Below are 18225 nucleotides of genomic sequence, written 5' to 3'. Positions count from 1 at the left end.
GATAAATACGTGTGGTTTTCTTTTGTCCATGTTAAGTATTCCAAACCTTTCTATTTTGCACGGACAAACCCACATCTGTCTTGTGTGCTGCTGACTTAAATGTTTTTGTGTATACAACTTCACGTACAGGTTTCTGAGTCTGATGTCATATCCTGCAGGGCACTGGAAAGACTTGGCTGACTTCCCAGCCGTGCAGCCTCCTGGGGCTAATTCAGCCAAAGTTCCCACCCAGGAATCCTGGACGTCTGACAGGAAACAAGCGCAACTCTCCCAAGGCCACTATAAGTCAGCCTCTCCCCTCACCAAAAGTCTCCCCCTTACCCCGAAAACCTCTCCCGGGGCCTTTCTTTATGCTTCTCTCAGACAACCTATCTTACAAATAGATATTCTTCTTCACCACACCCCATTTTCACCCTCCCTGCCCTCTGCACAGCTTCCCATCGTAGCCCTGTCTTGCATTAGCCTTTAAGCAATTGAACCATTTTATTTGGTAGGAGAGCCATGATTAATGGCCAAGCAGCATTTCGAGCTTTCATGTTGAAGCTAGTGTTTTTCCGACCTTGTCAGAGCATGTTTGGATTAAATGCTGTATTTTGAATAAGTCTCAGATGAAGGCACAATAGGGAGGCGTCTCAGGACCTGCAGAAACGCTACAGCTGCAATTAAATTGTTTACAGCTCGGAATTAAACTCACACACACAAAATGGATTCTTTCAATATTTCATTTATTTTATAAAAAAGGGAATGCAATTAACAAAAAGTTTATGTACCTACATTAGTGTTTCAGATTGTACCGATTTAACACAGGCAGCGTGCTACTGGACACAAAAGGCTATTGCACACGAGACATTTCATACAACACAAATCATACATACTGTACAAAAATACATACATACTTACACAGAGGTACACAGATTCAAAAACCTCTCCATCTGAAAAAAAACTGGGGGAAAGCAAACATCACTGAAGCTGCCAAAGTGCTTTTCACCATTTCTACTTGGTCATCTAAATGTAAAAGTCAAAATAAAAAACACTGAGGGAGAGAAGAGTTTTAAATGCGTGTCTACAGGAAGGTTAGTGTAACCCTGAACAACAGGAACCGGACAATGAAAAACGGGACTTCCTGTGGTTGAAGGAAGTTACATGTTGTAGGATGTCAGAGAATGAGGATGAAGGTGACCTCCCAGGAGGGCAGATCCCCCTCTGTGCATTTGAAACCGGATCTTCTCCTATTTTGTAGGGGAGGCGAAGGGTCTTTGGAAAGATGAGACGCGTTTACATCTTTAGCTGCACAAGGCATATGGCTAGCAAATTAAACCAGGATGTTCACAACAAATGTTTTGTTCATGGTGCTATTTAAAGACCTCACAGTGAGAGTGACCGACCCTGTTCATCTCACTCTGTGCTCGTCAATGACTTGGTAATTAAAAAAATAATGATCAATAATACTGTCAACAACGGAGCGCCTGCCCCAAACACTTCATACATACATTCAGCCTAATTCCCTAAGAGGAAGGCACAAACAGAGACGGCACATTTCTGCTACGTTGCTCCAACACTGTCAGGACATCGGTCCATTAGTCAAAGCTGCTGGACAGCTGTTGTTGAGTAAAATCCATCAGTGCCAACTCACTTCAGGAAATGTGCTTTCTGATTAGGCCTTCCTCAACGGAAACTGTTAAGATACAAAAGACAACAGTCAAAGCAAAAGGGACAGATTATGAGGACAAATGAGGGGAAGGGGTGTTAGTGATGGAAGCTGGAGCTGGCATATATCATACATACATTAGCACTTACAAATAAGTTAGAATTTCATGCATTAAATGTAAGCAGATTATGTAAGTTTTTTGTAGTTAATGAAATGTTTTTAAGCAAGATTATATAGGGATTATTTAGCCCTGGCTTTGTTGAGGGAGCACTGGTGGTAATTTGGCTTCTGTGGAGTGAAGTTGATCACCGTCTCCTGCTCTGTAAAGAACGTGTGATGGATCTGTGGGCCTAATATTTACATATATCAGTAAAGGAGAGTAACGTGGTCAAACCTTACTAAGGACAATCTCTGAAGTAATCATGCACTTCTTGAAAGGACCAAAACAACTCACCATAACTATGATATTATGCATGTTATATTTCTATTTTTGGCTTTTAATAGGGGTTTACATGTTTAGAATAAAACAACGACAAGTTGACAGGCAATATACATGAACATGGTTTGCAACTCCATTTTAATTAATGAGAGTACCCAAGAAAAAAAGCTATTTTCACATTTCTGAAAGTTCTCACCGCTAAATTGCTTCCATCTTGAAACTTTGTGTTTTTACACCTGCTGCAATCGAGTGAATGCTGATTGTGATTTCACACAATTTTGATTGTAAAAGGAAAAAGTCTGCATTGTAGCCTTGCCAGGCATCTCAGTACAGGGTTTGCTCACTTCTTTATTAACATCTCTTCGTCACATCACAGCCTCTTCTCTTGATCTCATATACACACACATGCTTTCTCACACTCGCACTCACACTCACACTCACACAAGCACTCAGACATGTAAGCACCGTTTCAGACACAGGTGGTACAATCTTGCAACATTGTTATGGTCTGGTGTTCGTGTTTGTTGGTGCAGTGTTCCAGAGAGCTGGAGCTCTTTAGAGGGACCAGACAACGATCAGCTGGCCGCCCGCTTTGCAGCACCCCCCAGCAGCACAACACGCGCAGAAACTCTTTTCTCATGTCCTTGCTGCGCAGTGTGTAGATCACTGGGTTAAGCGCTGAGTTCAGAGTGGCAAAGCCAAAAAAGATGTCTGCTTTGGAGAGAATAGGGCAGAATTGTATCGTGCAGGATGAATCTAGGAGGAGGATGATGAACGCGGGCAGCCAGCACATGATGAAGACACCCAGCACTATTGTGACAGTTTTCAAAAGGGCATAGGCCGGTGAGTTGGTTGCTTCATGGTGGCTGGAGCGTACAATCAAATAGATCCTCACATAGAGGATGACAATAGAGAGAAGTATGAGGCTGAAAATGGTGACAACAAAGAGGATGTATTTCTTTGAGTAGAGAGGCAATACGGCTGAGCATTCAGGGAGATCGTTAATGCAGTTCCAGCCGATGATGGGAAGTCCTCCGAGCAGGATGGAGGTGACCCAACAAGCTCCTATCAGGAGGAACATGCGGCACGTTTTGCTGGAGCCGTACACCTTGACCTTGGTGATGGCAATATATCGCTCCGTAGCTATCGCCAGCAAACTGAAGACCGAAGCTGCCAGAGCGATGAACGCCGTACCCTCCCGGATGAACCACTGCACAGGCATCAGGTCAAAGGTCCTGGACCCTGATAGGAAAATGTTGGCTATGTAGGCCGAGCCTGCCAGCAGGTCAGAGAACGCCAGGTTTCCGATGAAGAAAAACATGGCAGAGTGGAACTTCTTGTTGCGGCAGACGGCAATGAGTACCAGCAGATTCTCCAGGATGATGATGGTGCAGAGGACCACGATGGCAATGTTGAGGTTGGTGAGCTGCTTTTTATTCTCAATACGTTTTGCTAGCTCCTGGGTGGTCATGTTCTTAGCAAAGGCATAGTAGGAGTGGATCAGGCTCTGATTGTAGTATTGGGAATACTTGCTCTTCATGGTGACAGGGTGGCAGAGCACAGCGGCTTTACGGCAAAGATTCATTCACACAGTGGAGTGGTGCAGAGTGTCTAAGCCGATAATCATTGCCTTTAAGAAAAGGACAGGAAGAGGGCCCAGGCTGGGAGGGAGACCGCCCGACCCACCGTCACGTCTAAGGACCTCTATGTGGGTCACCTGCAGACACACAGAAAGGCAGAGAAGGCCTGGGTTACTGATGAGGGAAATTCAGTTGCACACATGAAATAAACTGTGACAAAGCAAACACATATATGTTTAGCAAAGCAATGCACTCGCCAAAGTCAAAGTCCTCTAGCAAAAACAAAGTAGCCAGGCAACAACCTGTTACACCGCACAGTGGAAACTAAACACTTCAAGTCCAAGAGGAGAGAAACAGCACTAGAGTAGTACTTCACATTGAACACTCCTTATATCAAATATCCCTGAGGGGATCTAACAGATATACATATTCAAAATAAGGGAGCTGGCGTTTACTTTTAAAGTAAAGACCAACAATAACACGACAAACTAACGGCACAAAGTGAACACACTGCTCTCACAGAGTTCATTTAATCTCAAACTGTACCCACATAGGCAACAGTTGCGGTCTAAAAGGAATGGAAAGTAATAATCCAGTGGTTCACAAGGGAGTTGTGTCTCGTCATAAATAATTACTTTGTGGGGAAACGTAGATTTCCCACACTCTAAAAGAATATTAACATACACACATCTTCCCGTTTGTTGGCTGGTGAACCTGTGCAGGCAGGCATCTTCAGGTAGAGGAATAAATACTCTGTGAGTGCTGGTGCTTAGACAAAGGGCTCGCAGTGTGATAGGGGGACATTCCACTAACCCTGTCCGAGCACTCTGCTGTCAACACATGGCATTGTTGTGCGGCGCGAACCATTCCACTCCAGTGAGCTACCTCTTGAAACTTCAGCATAGCTTGTGGATCAGCCAGACCTCTTCATCCCAACCCTCCCCTTCCAACCAGTTCACACAAGCTAACACCAAATCAAATAGATTCCCGAGAAGAAAAGGTGGGACTTTCCCTGACTTCATGAGACAAAGCTTGGTCAGACTTGAGTGCGGGGCATCAAAAGCAAACCATACACCATTTGCATATGACATATTGGAGATCACAATTTTAATTATTCAATACACTAAAGATTTTCACACTACGGCGTTAAGTCTTATGGTGCTTTCCTGGCATATGTTGTTATAGTCTGAAACCAATGCGGAGAACCTGCAACCTACCACTGAAACTAAATAAAATGGGCTGCAGCTCCCGGGTTGAAAACAAAGGAAAGTTTGAGGTTCTGGAAAACTAATTAGAAGTGGACCTGCGGTCTTAAACCTGTCAAAAGCAACAGGATCCCTCTGCAGGCCAGCAGCTCCAGAGGTAATGCTACACTGATGCTTCCACTGGGTGTCTTCTGCAGCTAGCTCTTAATTGGAAACTTTTAGTGGAAACTGAGAATGAACCTCGTCTCTGTTCTGCTGGCCTTCGATTCAACACCCGAGAGACTGAAAGATGGAGAGGGAGCGACACAAAGCCAGACAGAGAGCATGCATGTGGAACGGCATCTGGACACAAAGGCTGGAATCTGAGACATCACTGTGACGTCCACACACACACACACACACATACACACACACACACACACACACAAACTCATACATGTGACGTGTTGCACCGTGCACAACTTTGCTCTACACGTGCGCAGATATCTTTCTCTACACACACACACATACATACACACACACACACGGCTAATTGTGATAGAGCAGTGCAGCAAATCATTGCCCTGCATACAGGCAAGTTTGACACACAGCTGCTATTGGTTGCCAGTAATAACCAGCACACTGTTTCCTAAAGCAGGAACAAAGAACTATAGTCTCCTTCAGTTTGGATCGCATTGCCCTTCAGCCTTAATAATGGGACAGCACACATCCATTTGGCTGCTGCAACTGTATTATAGTAGAAATGTATTTACAGTAAAGCACTTCTTTATTAGAACTGCTGTGCAGCTCGGCTCCCCCTCCCCATCCATTTCAGCTCCATAAATTGACACAAATACGAAGCTTGAGGCTGGGCACATGTGCCAGCTGCACTAGTGTAATTACATTGGGTTTTATTATTGCAGCCTATAATGATTTTATTAATGGAAAAGCCAGCCGATATAGACCGGCTCTGTGTCTCCACGGTCTCCGTTCTGCTCAGACAAAAGCGCACCTTGGGTTTTTCTGTCAGCTGTGACAGGTTCGCTCTGGACAGTTCTCACATGTGATGCGTAGACAGCCCGGGGTCCCCATGTCACCTCCAGTGCTTGGCGTCTGTCATCAGAGGGATTTCACTGTGTGTGAGAAACCTGACAGGCTGGTTTGCCCACAGCACCGCCCCACCCCGCCCCTCTCTGTGCCATTCAGAGGTTTGCACGGCGATTGGTCGACAGGTGTGCAAACTTCCTGCTATGTAAACCCCTCGTTCCCGACTGACAAGTCGTCAAAGTCGTGGCCTTTCTTCGACCCAGACATCCCTGTCACACTTTCACAATAGACACGTTGTCACGCCATTTCAACCAATTGCTGCACAAACCCCAAAAAACTATATTTCAGTATATCAACAGAATAATAAGTAAAGTTTTTATATATATACCTAGTATTCTTTGAGCTGATACTTTAGTAACATTTTAGTACTTAAGTGCAACTTAAAGTGGAATTAATTTGGAACTTGTTCTCAAATTCTTCCATTATGACTTAATGTAAATACACTGAAGTTGTATTCAGTTGTTCCAAAGTAATGCATACAAATAAGTATGTACATGTATGTAAAGTACTTTTTAATTGTAGACTTCTTTCATGAGAACTTATATGATGGAACATCTTGAGTTACCGTGCTTTCATAAACAACTCTCAAAGTAGTATGATGTAGGTGAAGGTGTGAAGAGGCTACAGAAAGACAAATAGCATTATATCCTGTCTGGCTTTCACAGTGAAGCGCAGACACGGTTAGAACTAGGTGATGAAGAAACAACTGTAGAGAGGAGGGTAATAACGAGCACCAGAGAGACAAAGCAAGTCAAACAAGAGACTGACACTTGAGACAGGATATCCTATCAGGAAGATTATGTGAGCCTTATCATCACCAAATAATAAAAATAAAAATAAGTAATGCAAAAATGCTCTTGTGTTTTGCACGTTTACATTAACACACGCTACCAAAGTGCTGTTTGGGTTTTCAGAGATATGCCTACTTTTCACAACTACACATACATGAAACCTTGTATTTAATGCACCACAGAACCACAGTTGCAAACAGTTGCATAGAGTTTTCTAACTTCCAAAAGATGGTTTAAAAAGGAGGCTGCTGAAAGCTGACTCTTGTTTTCTGCTAATCCTAACAAGAGACAGAGTTCCCCTCTCCATCAAGCGACTGACAGCTGCACAAAAGCCTCAGGTGTTTTCCCCAGAAACACCTGATAAGCCCCAATTAGCAGAGCGTCTGCTCACAAAAAAACAAGATCACGCCGCCCCATTACACCACCTGCTACCTGTCACACTCTACTTAAACCTGGCTCTACTTTCTCTGAGGGGTGGGGGGGGCTCCTTAACCCTGACACAGCATAAATATATATGTCCATAAGAGCGGTGACTGATCTTGTGTTTGGACAGTTTACATTCACAGCTTAGCTTGTTTGCACTGAAATGTGTTGACTGTTTGTTTACCTAGACGAATCACTCAGCGTGTTTCTCTGTTGAGCCGTTTGTGGTCTGAAACATCCTGTAACACATCTGTCCTTCAAAACTCACTGCCCACAAGCCGCCGTAGTGGTAATTTAGCACCAATCCAGCCTGAACAGGATCTGCTCTAAAAAGCCAGCAGCATGAGATTATAAACATTTTAAAAACGTTTTTTGTTTGGAAAAATAAAAGGAAAAAGTTAATCATGAACATTTTTCCATTTTAAGGAGATTTATTGACTTCCTGTCCTCCTGCTATACAGTCACAAGGAGATCCATCATGCGTACACAGAGAGCATCGGTTCTCTTCTGCTCAGTTTCACAGCCGCTGATAGTATCGGTGTATATGTATCTCTGAGAGTGCTTTGCTAGAACTGTAAGCAGAATTAGTCTACACCTTTCTTTTCCCCTCTGCTCCTTGTGTCCAGCATCTTCTTACCGACCTAGTGACCAAAGGACAGCAGCTCGGTGTTTGACACAGGACCGATGGAGATAAACTGCTAAAACAAATCATGTTTCAAGGAAAAACCCTCGAGTCTTTACACTCAAACAGGATGTCTTTTTCCAGTATTTCAACTGAAGTAAATCAAAAAGGTGTGAATGTGACTGTACAGCAGAAGAGCTGTGGCTGCTCGGAGGAAAATTCCATAAGTGTTGACATGCCACACACACACGCACACGGGAGAAAACCATTACCACCACAAAGTTTCAACGCTTACCACAGAAGCTTCAAGGAAATGACTAAACTGAAAGTGTCGTTCTCTACACTTTTCCGTTTATTAAACAAAATCGGCGATGACGTTCACGTTACACTGCCAGCTCGGTTCCCCTCTAAGCCGTCACAAGCCACATGGGCTCGTTATGACAGGCCTTCCCTTTTTATTTTTATGTTGTTGCATGTGCAGTAACGCTGTGCGACCACAGAACACACAGGGATGGACTGTGATGGCAGGTGGCTGCAGCTTCTCTCCGCTGCTCTATCCATCATTGAGCCCCGCGGCTCTTTGTGTGAAATCTTTACACATCAGCACAGCAACACTATTGATTGTCTGCAGTCAATTTCCAGGAAAAAGCGTTAATGTTTCCAGTATCACTCTAACTGAGATAGAGAGGATTCATTTTGCCGCTGTGACATGATTGGTTGTTCCAACGACCTTGGTCACAGCACAGACTAAATAGTCACACACACAGTGAACCTTTCTAGTTGAAAGCCTTCTGCCTGATCTTATCTTAAGCTGCGCCGTTATCTCTGTTACATGCCACGCTGCCGACAAGCTCACTGATAACACTGATGCCCAAAACAGGGAAGTGAGGATGCACAGCTGGCATGGAGAGAACATTCAAAAACATACATGTTTGAGGTCAAACACCAAAACATCAGCAACCTCAACTGTGGCACAAAGTAACTGCTACCTAAATTAGAAATGCTGTCACTGTAAGACCACAGGACTGAATGCCACTACCAGCAGTCTCCTTGAGCAATTGGCAGTTTATATTTAAATTCAGAGGGCTAAGCATGCATCCCCTTCTGTACTTTCTTATATATTTGTATGGATATTTACAGATGCTTACTCGTATTTCATAAACGCAGGAAATCAAGGTTGTAGAAATCTCCAGAAACCGAGAGTCTGACCCATTCTGACAGTGATTTGACGCCGTAACCTCGTACTCAAGGGACAAACGCGTGGGCTGAGGATGACGGGCAGGATCTGTTGTTTTGAGACACCAGCGTCTCATGAACTCACCAGACAAATGAACATTAGGGGTTTGAAGGGGAAGTAAAAACAAGAAAGAAGAGAGCATGTTTCAGTGTCGCGCTGTAACTTGCACGGTCTAGAGGAAGAGCAGACTGAGATATGAGATGGGGGGGCCTGCATTATCTCACATTATCTAGCATGGAGAGGAACTCAACTGGGGAACAACAGATTTAACAGAGAAAAAAAACTTGGAAAAGAAATGTCTGTAAATGCCAAAGCAGACATAAATTACTTCTTTTTTCATGACTGAAAAAACATAGAGAAGTATTACAAGTCATAAGAGGAGAGGCAAATCACAAACTTCCCTTTTAAAAGGTAGATGAAACAGTTCCCTCTTGTGTTTTCACTCTGTGTTCGAGGTGTTGCTAAAGAAAACCTTCTTCTCCCTTTGTCCGTTATTATGCTAACACAAGTCATTAAAACTGTGTATAATCTGCCAGATATTAGGGGAGTGGGTGTCCCCAATACATGGGGACACATCGTTTAATTAGGGATTACCCTTTCGCTCGTCAAACTGTGTGACAGTTTGGGTACAGCCTCTTCTGAGGGGTCCAGTCTGTCAACACATTTCAGTCAGGAACAAAAAGCATTTCCTTTTTTGTTTCTGCGTGTTTCAAATGGACTTGTTTTCTGTTCCTCTCCTCAGTCACTTCATCTCTTACAACTTCGCAGTGTTTTATTTATGGCAGCTGTTTGTGTGCTGGGACTCTTAGAGTGGCAATGAGAGGAGCTGGAGACAAAGAGCCGAGTAAAAAAAAAAGGGGATCATACACCCTCAGGAGCCATCACCCGCATGACCAGCAGCCCCCCCCACCCCCCCATAAGTCTGCTCCATTTGGGGGTGGGGGATCTCCAAGGGTGGCGCCTGAGAGGCAATTACTGTAATACCTTCACCCTCGGACCAATCCTGTCAACTTAAGTCACCGTCTTCAAAATTATTCATATTTTTATATCGCTCTATTTTGCATATTTCCCTTTTATGCTGCTCCCTGATTTGCAGAGCCACATCATCCTCACTCCAACACCCCTTCCTCCTCTCATATATTTTAAACTTCACCACAGAGATCAAAAGACAAGGCCACAAAGAGGTGATTAAATGCACATCAAGAGGGATTTATTTAGCACACATCTGGGGCAGACATGTTCTTATAGTCCCCTATTAAAGAGTTCATTACAGCACATACCGTGCAATCAGCTCTCCATTCAAACAACTCTGGAGCTCTGCACCAAGAAACTGTTTTCTCAGAACTGTGGATGTGTCGTCAGGGCAGAAACGTGCGTGATGTAGCTTTACTGATAATATGAAAACAATTTAAATTGTACGATTATCATCCTTCTCATTGCATTTTGGCAGCATGCATGTGCAAACTATCCAGAGTAACGCACCGTTCTCAGAATCAACGCTTTACGTGGAACAGCAGTAAACCACACATGAAAACGCTCTGCTGAGAATATGTGCTAATATAGGTTGGATAGGTGTTAACCACATGGCGTCCTTGTTACAGACACGGAGCGAGCGTGATTACACTTTCAGTTACTCCCACACCTTCCTATGTCCTTGTCTCTACAATGAAGTTTCCCCTAATGAAAGACTTTGAACCCTCTTTTAGATCCCTTTTGTCCCGTCTCCCTTCTCCTATTCTACACCATCGCTACACCTTGAACTCCACCCCTTCTCATGTTCTGTTGCTTCGTTGGGAAACAGCGAGGTTGCCGTGTGAGAGCTTGTGATTATTTGTTGCATGGCGTGCCAACAAACATGACACTTGACAACGTATGTGTGGAGGGTTTGTCGTGACTGTAACGCTCATGTTTGTTCCCCTGATGTTCCAGTGAGCATCATCACAGACGGTCACGGGACAGTTTGCTAAAATCAAAGACTCAGCAGAGGAGAGAAGAGAATATGCTGGAGGCCAAGCTGAGCACTGCACAACGGAAAATGATACCATCTGCACAGGGGCACAAAGCCGCCCTGATTGCCTAGTGCCCGCTGATAAGATGATGGATTGATGGAGGCCCTCCATCTCTCCTCATGGTCCAGCATAGGAAAAACAACTCCAGACTCCTCTGGCAAACACACAGCCATTAAACACAGCTCTGTTTTTGGAGAAAAGCATGGTTGCCTGGAGAGGGAACATTGTTATGTCCACACATCCGCAGTTGTTCCTCGATATTTTATACAATTTAAGAATGTCTTGCTTCCAAGAGCAAATTTATTTCTTGAAAAACTCTACATAAATTGGCCTCTCTTGGCCTGAAGACATTGCATCTTAAAATGAGTGTGCAGGGCCAATACAACTTGCATTTAAAGACCAGTGAATGTGTGCATGGAAAGAGACCCGAGGGTATTTCACCTTACAGAGTTAAGGAGGGATACTATGTCTGTTTTACATCCTGGCAACGTTACACGAGTGAAATATTTTAAAAGTAAAGGCCCCACTGTAAATAACTTGGCTTGGGTAGAGTGGCTTGCCAAGGGATATTTAGCAAAAATAACAAACAGGTCAGTAAGTATTGCTGCGGTGTAGCTTTTCAGTGTATGCGACACAACAGCTACTTGACTTTGACAGCACTCATCTGAAATGGACATGTGTGAGGAGTTGTCACATTAGTTTTAAGTAAACAGATTCCACTTCCACTCAATCTGTCTGTTGCAATGGAGCAGTCTGGCCTTTGTCATGACCCGACTTGTGTTTGGCTGGAAGTTAATTCCATCGTGTCTTTAAGCCTGGAAAGACTGAGGCTGAGGCCTTCACAGGATAAACAATCTTAATAGCTATTTCTAACAAAACAGGCCTTCACAGTTGAATATCTGAAAGAGCTCATCGGGAGGTGATCAAGTTAACTTGAATGGCTTAAACAGGCTCTCACTGGCTGCATGGGGAAATTCAAAATCCAAGTCTCCAGCTTACTTCTGGATCTGGGGAGGTGGGGTGTGTTGAAGTAATCCTGTTGAGTTTTCCAGCTGCACAAACAAAGCTGCCTGGATAACAAAGGCTTCCAAGAGAGAAGAAGAAAGAGGAGGAGGAGGAGGAGGTCTCCACAAACCACAGCATCTTCATGTGTACCTGCTCCAAGATGGCTCTAGAGTGAGCGCTGAGAATGACCAGAAAGCAGGAAAACCGCAACATGACCACACGGATTAAGCCATTACCATCCAGTTCATAAATCACAGGAGGTTGCAAAGTGGTACCGACTCCATCCAAAGTCCTGGCAGTACCCACAAACCTTTTCTTCAATCTACTTTCATTGTTTCTGAAAGATGTATAATGTTCCTGCAGTACAGCAATGTTGCACAATGAGAAATGCCTGTCAGAGCTCTGAAAAATAATTATTCAGAAGAACGGACTTATCCCCACCCCAGAAGCGTCAGGAAATCCTGGCGTGCTGCTACAAGCATCAGCGCCTGGCCATGGGGGGTCTCATAGTTTGTCCAACGTCCTTCAAGTGGAAAAGGAATGTAACAGGAGACTTTAAAGCTAATGGATTCTTTCATTGGGCAAAACTCCTTGCTAAAATAGTCTCCACCAAGTATCAGCTAATGTAAATGTTTATGTGATCATCAGAACGGCACTGACAGCAACTGAGAAAAGTTGTTTTGAAAAGGAGAGATGGATAGTGCAAGTAAGTGTGCATGTGTATTTCTCTACCTGCCAGCGAAGTGCAAACACACCGTTTAGTGACCTTTAGAGACGTCCTATTCGCAATTGTGTTTACAAAATGAGTAAAAAGCAGAGGACGCCATATTTATTTCTCTGATCTGTGACACTCCCAGCTCTTGGCTGTGAAAGCTACATGCTGTCAGCTGTGTGTTGTGACTTGCACTTCGGCAGCTTGCGAACAGAAGGCGTTTATTTTGCTCCAGCTGCCACACCCAAAGAAAGTGTTTTTCCAGCTAAAGGGGGAGTACCAGCTAGAACTCTGAAGCCTGCAGAACCCAGATGGCTCTCTGCAGAACACTATTACTATCACAGAGAAAAGACAAACAGCAATAAAAACACATGCATTGTCTGCTGTGATCTGCCAAGGTTCCTATTCTTTTTTTTTTTTAATTTTAAAAAGTATGTATCCTCTGACTGGTTTCATTTAAACAGGTGAAAGCCAGGGTGCCTCCGGCAGGGCGCTCCTCTGATCTCCCAGTGTTGTCACTTCTCCAACCTGGCTGAATAAAGTAGTGAGTGTAAACAACAAAAGACAAGTCAGTCTCCCGAAGGAAAACCCTTCTTGCTGCTTCCTATTAGCGGGCCGCTCTCAGGCCTGAGCTGAAACCCGAGCATCCTTCAGGCATCGACACCACCCACCCACCACCCATCCCCGCCTTCAAACCCCCTAGTGACCTGCTCCATGAAAATAAAAAAAGTCCTGCAAATCCAGTTCCCACCGCTGACTTGCCATTCATTTATTTATCCGTCCATGAACTTATACATCTATTTATTTATTCTACTCATCTATTTGTCTTCAATTCTCACGCTATCCCAGGCAGTCCCCATTGAGAAGGGTCCGATTACAGCCGTCATCTTGTAGAGGAAAACAGGGGGCGACTGAGCACAGTGAGCTGGGTCAGCGACACACAACTCATGATGTCATGGGCTGCTGGATTGAGCCAGTCTGCCTGCGCTCTAACATAAAATATTTTAAAGTATAGACTGGTAAGACTAATACCATGTGTGCTCCGCGTCTGTGAAAGGCTGCATGCGCCCGGAGCTGTGGAGTGTCTGGTCAATAGGTTGACGCCGCTCACAGCACCCTGGGGTTACTCTTGTCCAGGCCAAGGATAGTGAAGTGTGTGAAGAAGCCTGGCAGCGGTCAGGCCTGGTGGGGTGGCGGGTTTTGTTCTGGTGCAATGAGCCATGTGGTCACATTGGCCAAACACAGACGGTCGGCCGGCTGTATCATGCCCCGTCTTCAACCGGTCCAAAGCATGCTGGGAGAAGCACCTGAGTTCATAAGGGGCTGTGCACCCCCCAAACAAACCAAGCTGCTCCCACACACAACACCAGCATCAATAAACCTGCTGACAGGGCCTTCAACACTTGACAGTCCTCTCTAATGCTGCTGAGCGTGCTTCCTCTTCACCCCCTACTCCTGATGTTATCACAGTAAGATGTTTGCTAGTCTTAATTCAACAGGCTTTGGAGCATCCCTGTGCATTAGAGACTTTGGTTTCTCACACTGTAACCTCAACTAGGGCTCAAGATAATGCCGCCACAAGCCTTATTGTTTGTTTCAGACTGCATGCTAACGAGCACAACACCGTGCAGACTGAACCAGACCGTCCACAGGGTCAAGGATGATGGATGTGGGCTTTTATCTGGGCAATAAACATTAGTTCCTCCTACTTATCACCTTATCTCACTGTGATTTGAGGATTCTCCCACAACAGGATGCCTCATGGCTGGACCGCTGACACCTATGTATCCCTCCCTGCAGGGTTTACTCTTTCGGACACAAGGAAACGTTCTGTTTGGTCAGTCCGACCTTTAGTGTTGATATGGAGATGTAACCACAGGGCCTACAAAAGATGGCACACAATTCAAATCCACTGTAATAATACAAATGCATTTTATTTATTTATTTTTGTTCATTTTAAATATCCCTCAACAATGCACTGCAGTCTGTTAAGAGCTTGCTTGTTAGAGCTCTGGGCTGCCTTCCTCTGGGGAGCACATCTCCAGCCCCATGAGATTAACTCCGGTACATGGGGATAATGGGGGCTTTTGTCTTATTAATACATCCTTTCAAAACAATGCCTTCTTTAGAGTGACGGATGAACAAGCCTCAACAACATCGGAGGGGTCAGAGCGGGGGTGGGGGGTGGGGGGTATGCACAGCAGGCTCGCAACGGCTCCAAGGAAATGTGTGTGTGGAGGCCCCTGCGAGGACGCGCGCCCGGGGTGCACGCAGCCCATCTCAGCCTCCAACAACAGCTATACTATACAGACAGCACATGATGCAGCATACTGCATACTGCACTGACCCCCCACCCCCCCTTACGTATGATCGACCGCTGTAGCCCTGCCTGTTAATATTTTACACCACACAATGTTATTCATTAAATCTCACACTGTGTTTAACAAACTGACTGAAGCCGCATATTCAATGTGTGCTGCAGGCAGCGATGCTTGAAGTGGCGTGTTGCTTAATGTTGTACATTCTGCTGTCATCGAGGTTTTCGGAGTCAACGACACATTTGGAGACTTTGAGAGTTTTAGGAGACTTTCACTTCATTACAAACGCCCACGAGTGATCGTTGAAGTAATAACGAAAACATCTTGGAGTTTACTTGCCTTTACTTGGGATTTAAATGAACTCATTTCGTAAAACAGCAAAGCATTGTACAGTAGTAGGCTACGAGAGACACATCAGATCCTTTTGTTAGGCTTTTGCAGCACATGCACACTGACTGTCACTCTAACTATATTTTACTTACCCCATGAGAGATATAGTAGAGAGCAGCGAAAAGACGCTCCGACAAAATATTTGTCTCCAAATGTCCTCACATGTGGTCACCACTTTCCACAAATGCTGCGTCAAAGTTCAGCGCTTTCCACAGCTCCGGGATCGAGAGGCGGCGATGACAATCAAAACTTTGGTGGAGGACTAGACGGCGTGTCTCGTCTAGTCTTTGGTAAATCCATACCGGTCTGTGCGCCGCCGCGGAAACTGTACAAAAGACCTCTCGAAAGCGTAACGATTCCAAAAAATAAAACGTGGAGCGATGAAAGCCAAAGAAGACCTTTTTTTAAATAGCACTTTCTCTTTTGTCACTCTAATCCAGCAGTCCAGCGTCTGATTGTCCTCCTGCTCTCTGGAAACAACAGCTCCACGGGGCTGTGAAGCGTCAGGGAGGCGCGCGCACAATACGCGCTCACTCACACACAAACACACACCCACACTCACACGAGAGACTGTATGGAAACGTCATATGCCCATAAAGAGTCTTGAGTCTCTATGTCGAAATATAACGATGGTTTGTGGACAGCAATTAATACGGAAAATGCTTTTTAAGCCTATTTCTGGACCTTTTCCTACTCTGGAGCACAATAATGAAGTCCAGATGTTCCACCCCTTCACTTCCTCTCTCCTCGCAGATCCCAGCGTGAACCAAAGCCCACACTTTTCAACTCATCCTGGCTCAGTTTCCCCTGAGAGCATTGGCCAGCTGCAAATGCATATACAACTCTTTGACAGTTTAATGGAATGAACACATTCTCCAGTGTTAAAGGAGCATGATAAATAAATAAATAAATAAATAAGCGTTGACCTGCTTCTGTCGCACGAATGCATTTGTTGTTTCTGATGAGTCATTGCCATGATTATCACATTTATCCCTAAGGTCTGAGTAAAGGTGTAATGAGGAGGGTGAGGTGAAGGTAAGTCAGGTTCTTGTTAGTCATCAGGGCAGCACATAGACACCCAGTGGGGCAGGTGCTGCCTGGCTCCAGTGAAAGAGCCTCTATCCAACCCCAGAGGAGGTAATAATGTCTTCACAGTCATTATCCTGAAAGCCAAAGTCATCCCAAGTGGCTATGATGTCATGTGTCTGTGATAAGAAGACGGAGCTGTGTAATGTGGTTATTGAATTTATTAGATAGCTTACAAAACATCTGTGAGCCCCCCGGCTTCTGTGCTGAAGACATTTGGATTTGCTTCAGGTATTGTAGGTGCACCATTAAGGTACATTTGAGAAATGTAGAGTAACTGCTTGAGAGATAGGAAGCAAATGGAAAAGGACAATAATACACTTTAGTTGAGAAGCTAGTTCAAAACAACAGTCAATTTAAAAACTTGTGTTCACAATTATGGTAATTAAGTACATAACACTTACAAATTACTATTAAATATTGTGTTAAAACTAGTTGGAAGTATTAATCAACTTAAAAACTTGTGTTAAAATACATTTGATTGTAGAGGAAAAGCTAATTCCGCTAACTCAATGTAGTTTGTTAGTCATAATAATTTCATTAGAACTCAAAAATGGATTCAGACTGTTTTTGTTTTTGTTTTTGTTTGTTGAGTCAAAGCACTCGTTTTTAGGGTGTGAGGAAGTTTCATGACGACATCTACTAGTAATTTGTTTTACCCTATTGACGTGAGGTGTCTCCCCTTTTATTATTCATAAGGTTTTTCCTCATAAAGTGACCACAGTTCAAAGACCAGGAAGCAGGTGGTACTTCTTCAGACTCACGCATGGCGGGCCGACTTGGCTGAATGACATCAGAGGAAATTACAGAGGGCGAGCACCTCACTGCTCATCATACTGTCTACCTACGAGGGTGAATCAAACATGTCCAATGGAAATAAAACAGCAAATGAGTCTTGGTCTGGTCTCCACCGTACAGTTTCAACAACTTTGACTCATGTAGTGTCTGCTGATGTTTTACTGGGAGGAAAACGATCATGATTGTGCAATCCACTCTCACCGCACTGATCCCTGCCGCCCACACAGCAGCTGGTATGTGGAAAGTTCTCACTTTAAAGAAAAAAAAAACAAAAAGAAAAAGAACTTGTGATAAAATGATCAACTTTGCAATAATTCTGTTGGCGATGTCGACACTTTTAACAGTTTAACGGCGCAACTTCAAAGCTTTTGTGGTTCACTTTCTGTATTCACTGCTGAAGAGCTGGCAGGTTGAATGTGCAGTGTGTCATGGATGTGTTGGTAGAAAGGCTTTATGGACTCTCACTGGGTTTATGATGGGACACTTTTAAAAGCTGCCCCACTGCTGTGTCTCTCACTAAGCTTTTAGGGGAGGGGTCAAGAGCCCTGACCTCACTTCCTGTCGGGGCTCCTCACAAGCATTCCATTGTCTGTGAGAATGTGCATGGGCTCGGGGGACTCCGCACATCTGGCAGCTGTTATTAGCAACCTCCTGTACCCGCCTACCCCCCCACCCCCCCCACCCCCCCAAGGAAGATTACTTCATGTGCTGGTGGATGTGCGCCCCAAAATACGCCTCAAAATAAACTCTCGTATTGTTTCATAAGCCATGGCTGTGTTTGTCACAGGAATGAACCAAATAGAAATGTATTTTTATCTGCCTGCCAGTCTTTAAATTACATTTAGAAGTTTTACAACAACAAGATGCAATGTTAAA

The 18225-nt window shown here is 44.4% G+C and overlaps 1 protein-coding gene across 1 annotated transcript; it reads right to left on the bottom strand.

Moving 5' to 3' along the window:
- Positions 1-708: 708 nt before the first annotated feature.
- Positions 709-16078, bottom strand: s1pr2 (sphingosine-1-phosphate receptor 2). Its single transcript, XM_029438561.1, has 2 exons — positions 15558-16078; positions 709-3804 (listed from the first exon to the last, which is right to left on the bottom strand). The coding sequence occupies exon 2, from the start codon at positions 3670-3672 to the stop codon at positions 2557-2559; it is 1116 nt and encodes a 371-aa protein (XP_029294421.1). The 5' UTR covers positions 3673-3804; positions 15558-16078; the 3' UTR covers positions 709-2556.
- Between the last annotated feature and the right edge of the window lie 2147 nt (positions 16079-18225).

Source organism: Cottoperca gobio, chromosome 8, assembly GCF_900634415.1.
Source record: "Cottoperca gobio chromosome 8, fCotGob3.1, whole genome shotgun sequence".
NCBI classification, from domain to species: domain Eukaryota; kingdom Metazoa; phylum Chordata; class Actinopteri; order Perciformes; family Bovichtidae; genus Cottoperca; species Cottoperca gobio.
Note: the sequence above shows the minus strand (reverse complement) of the source record. Positions and strands in the feature narration are given on the sequence as shown.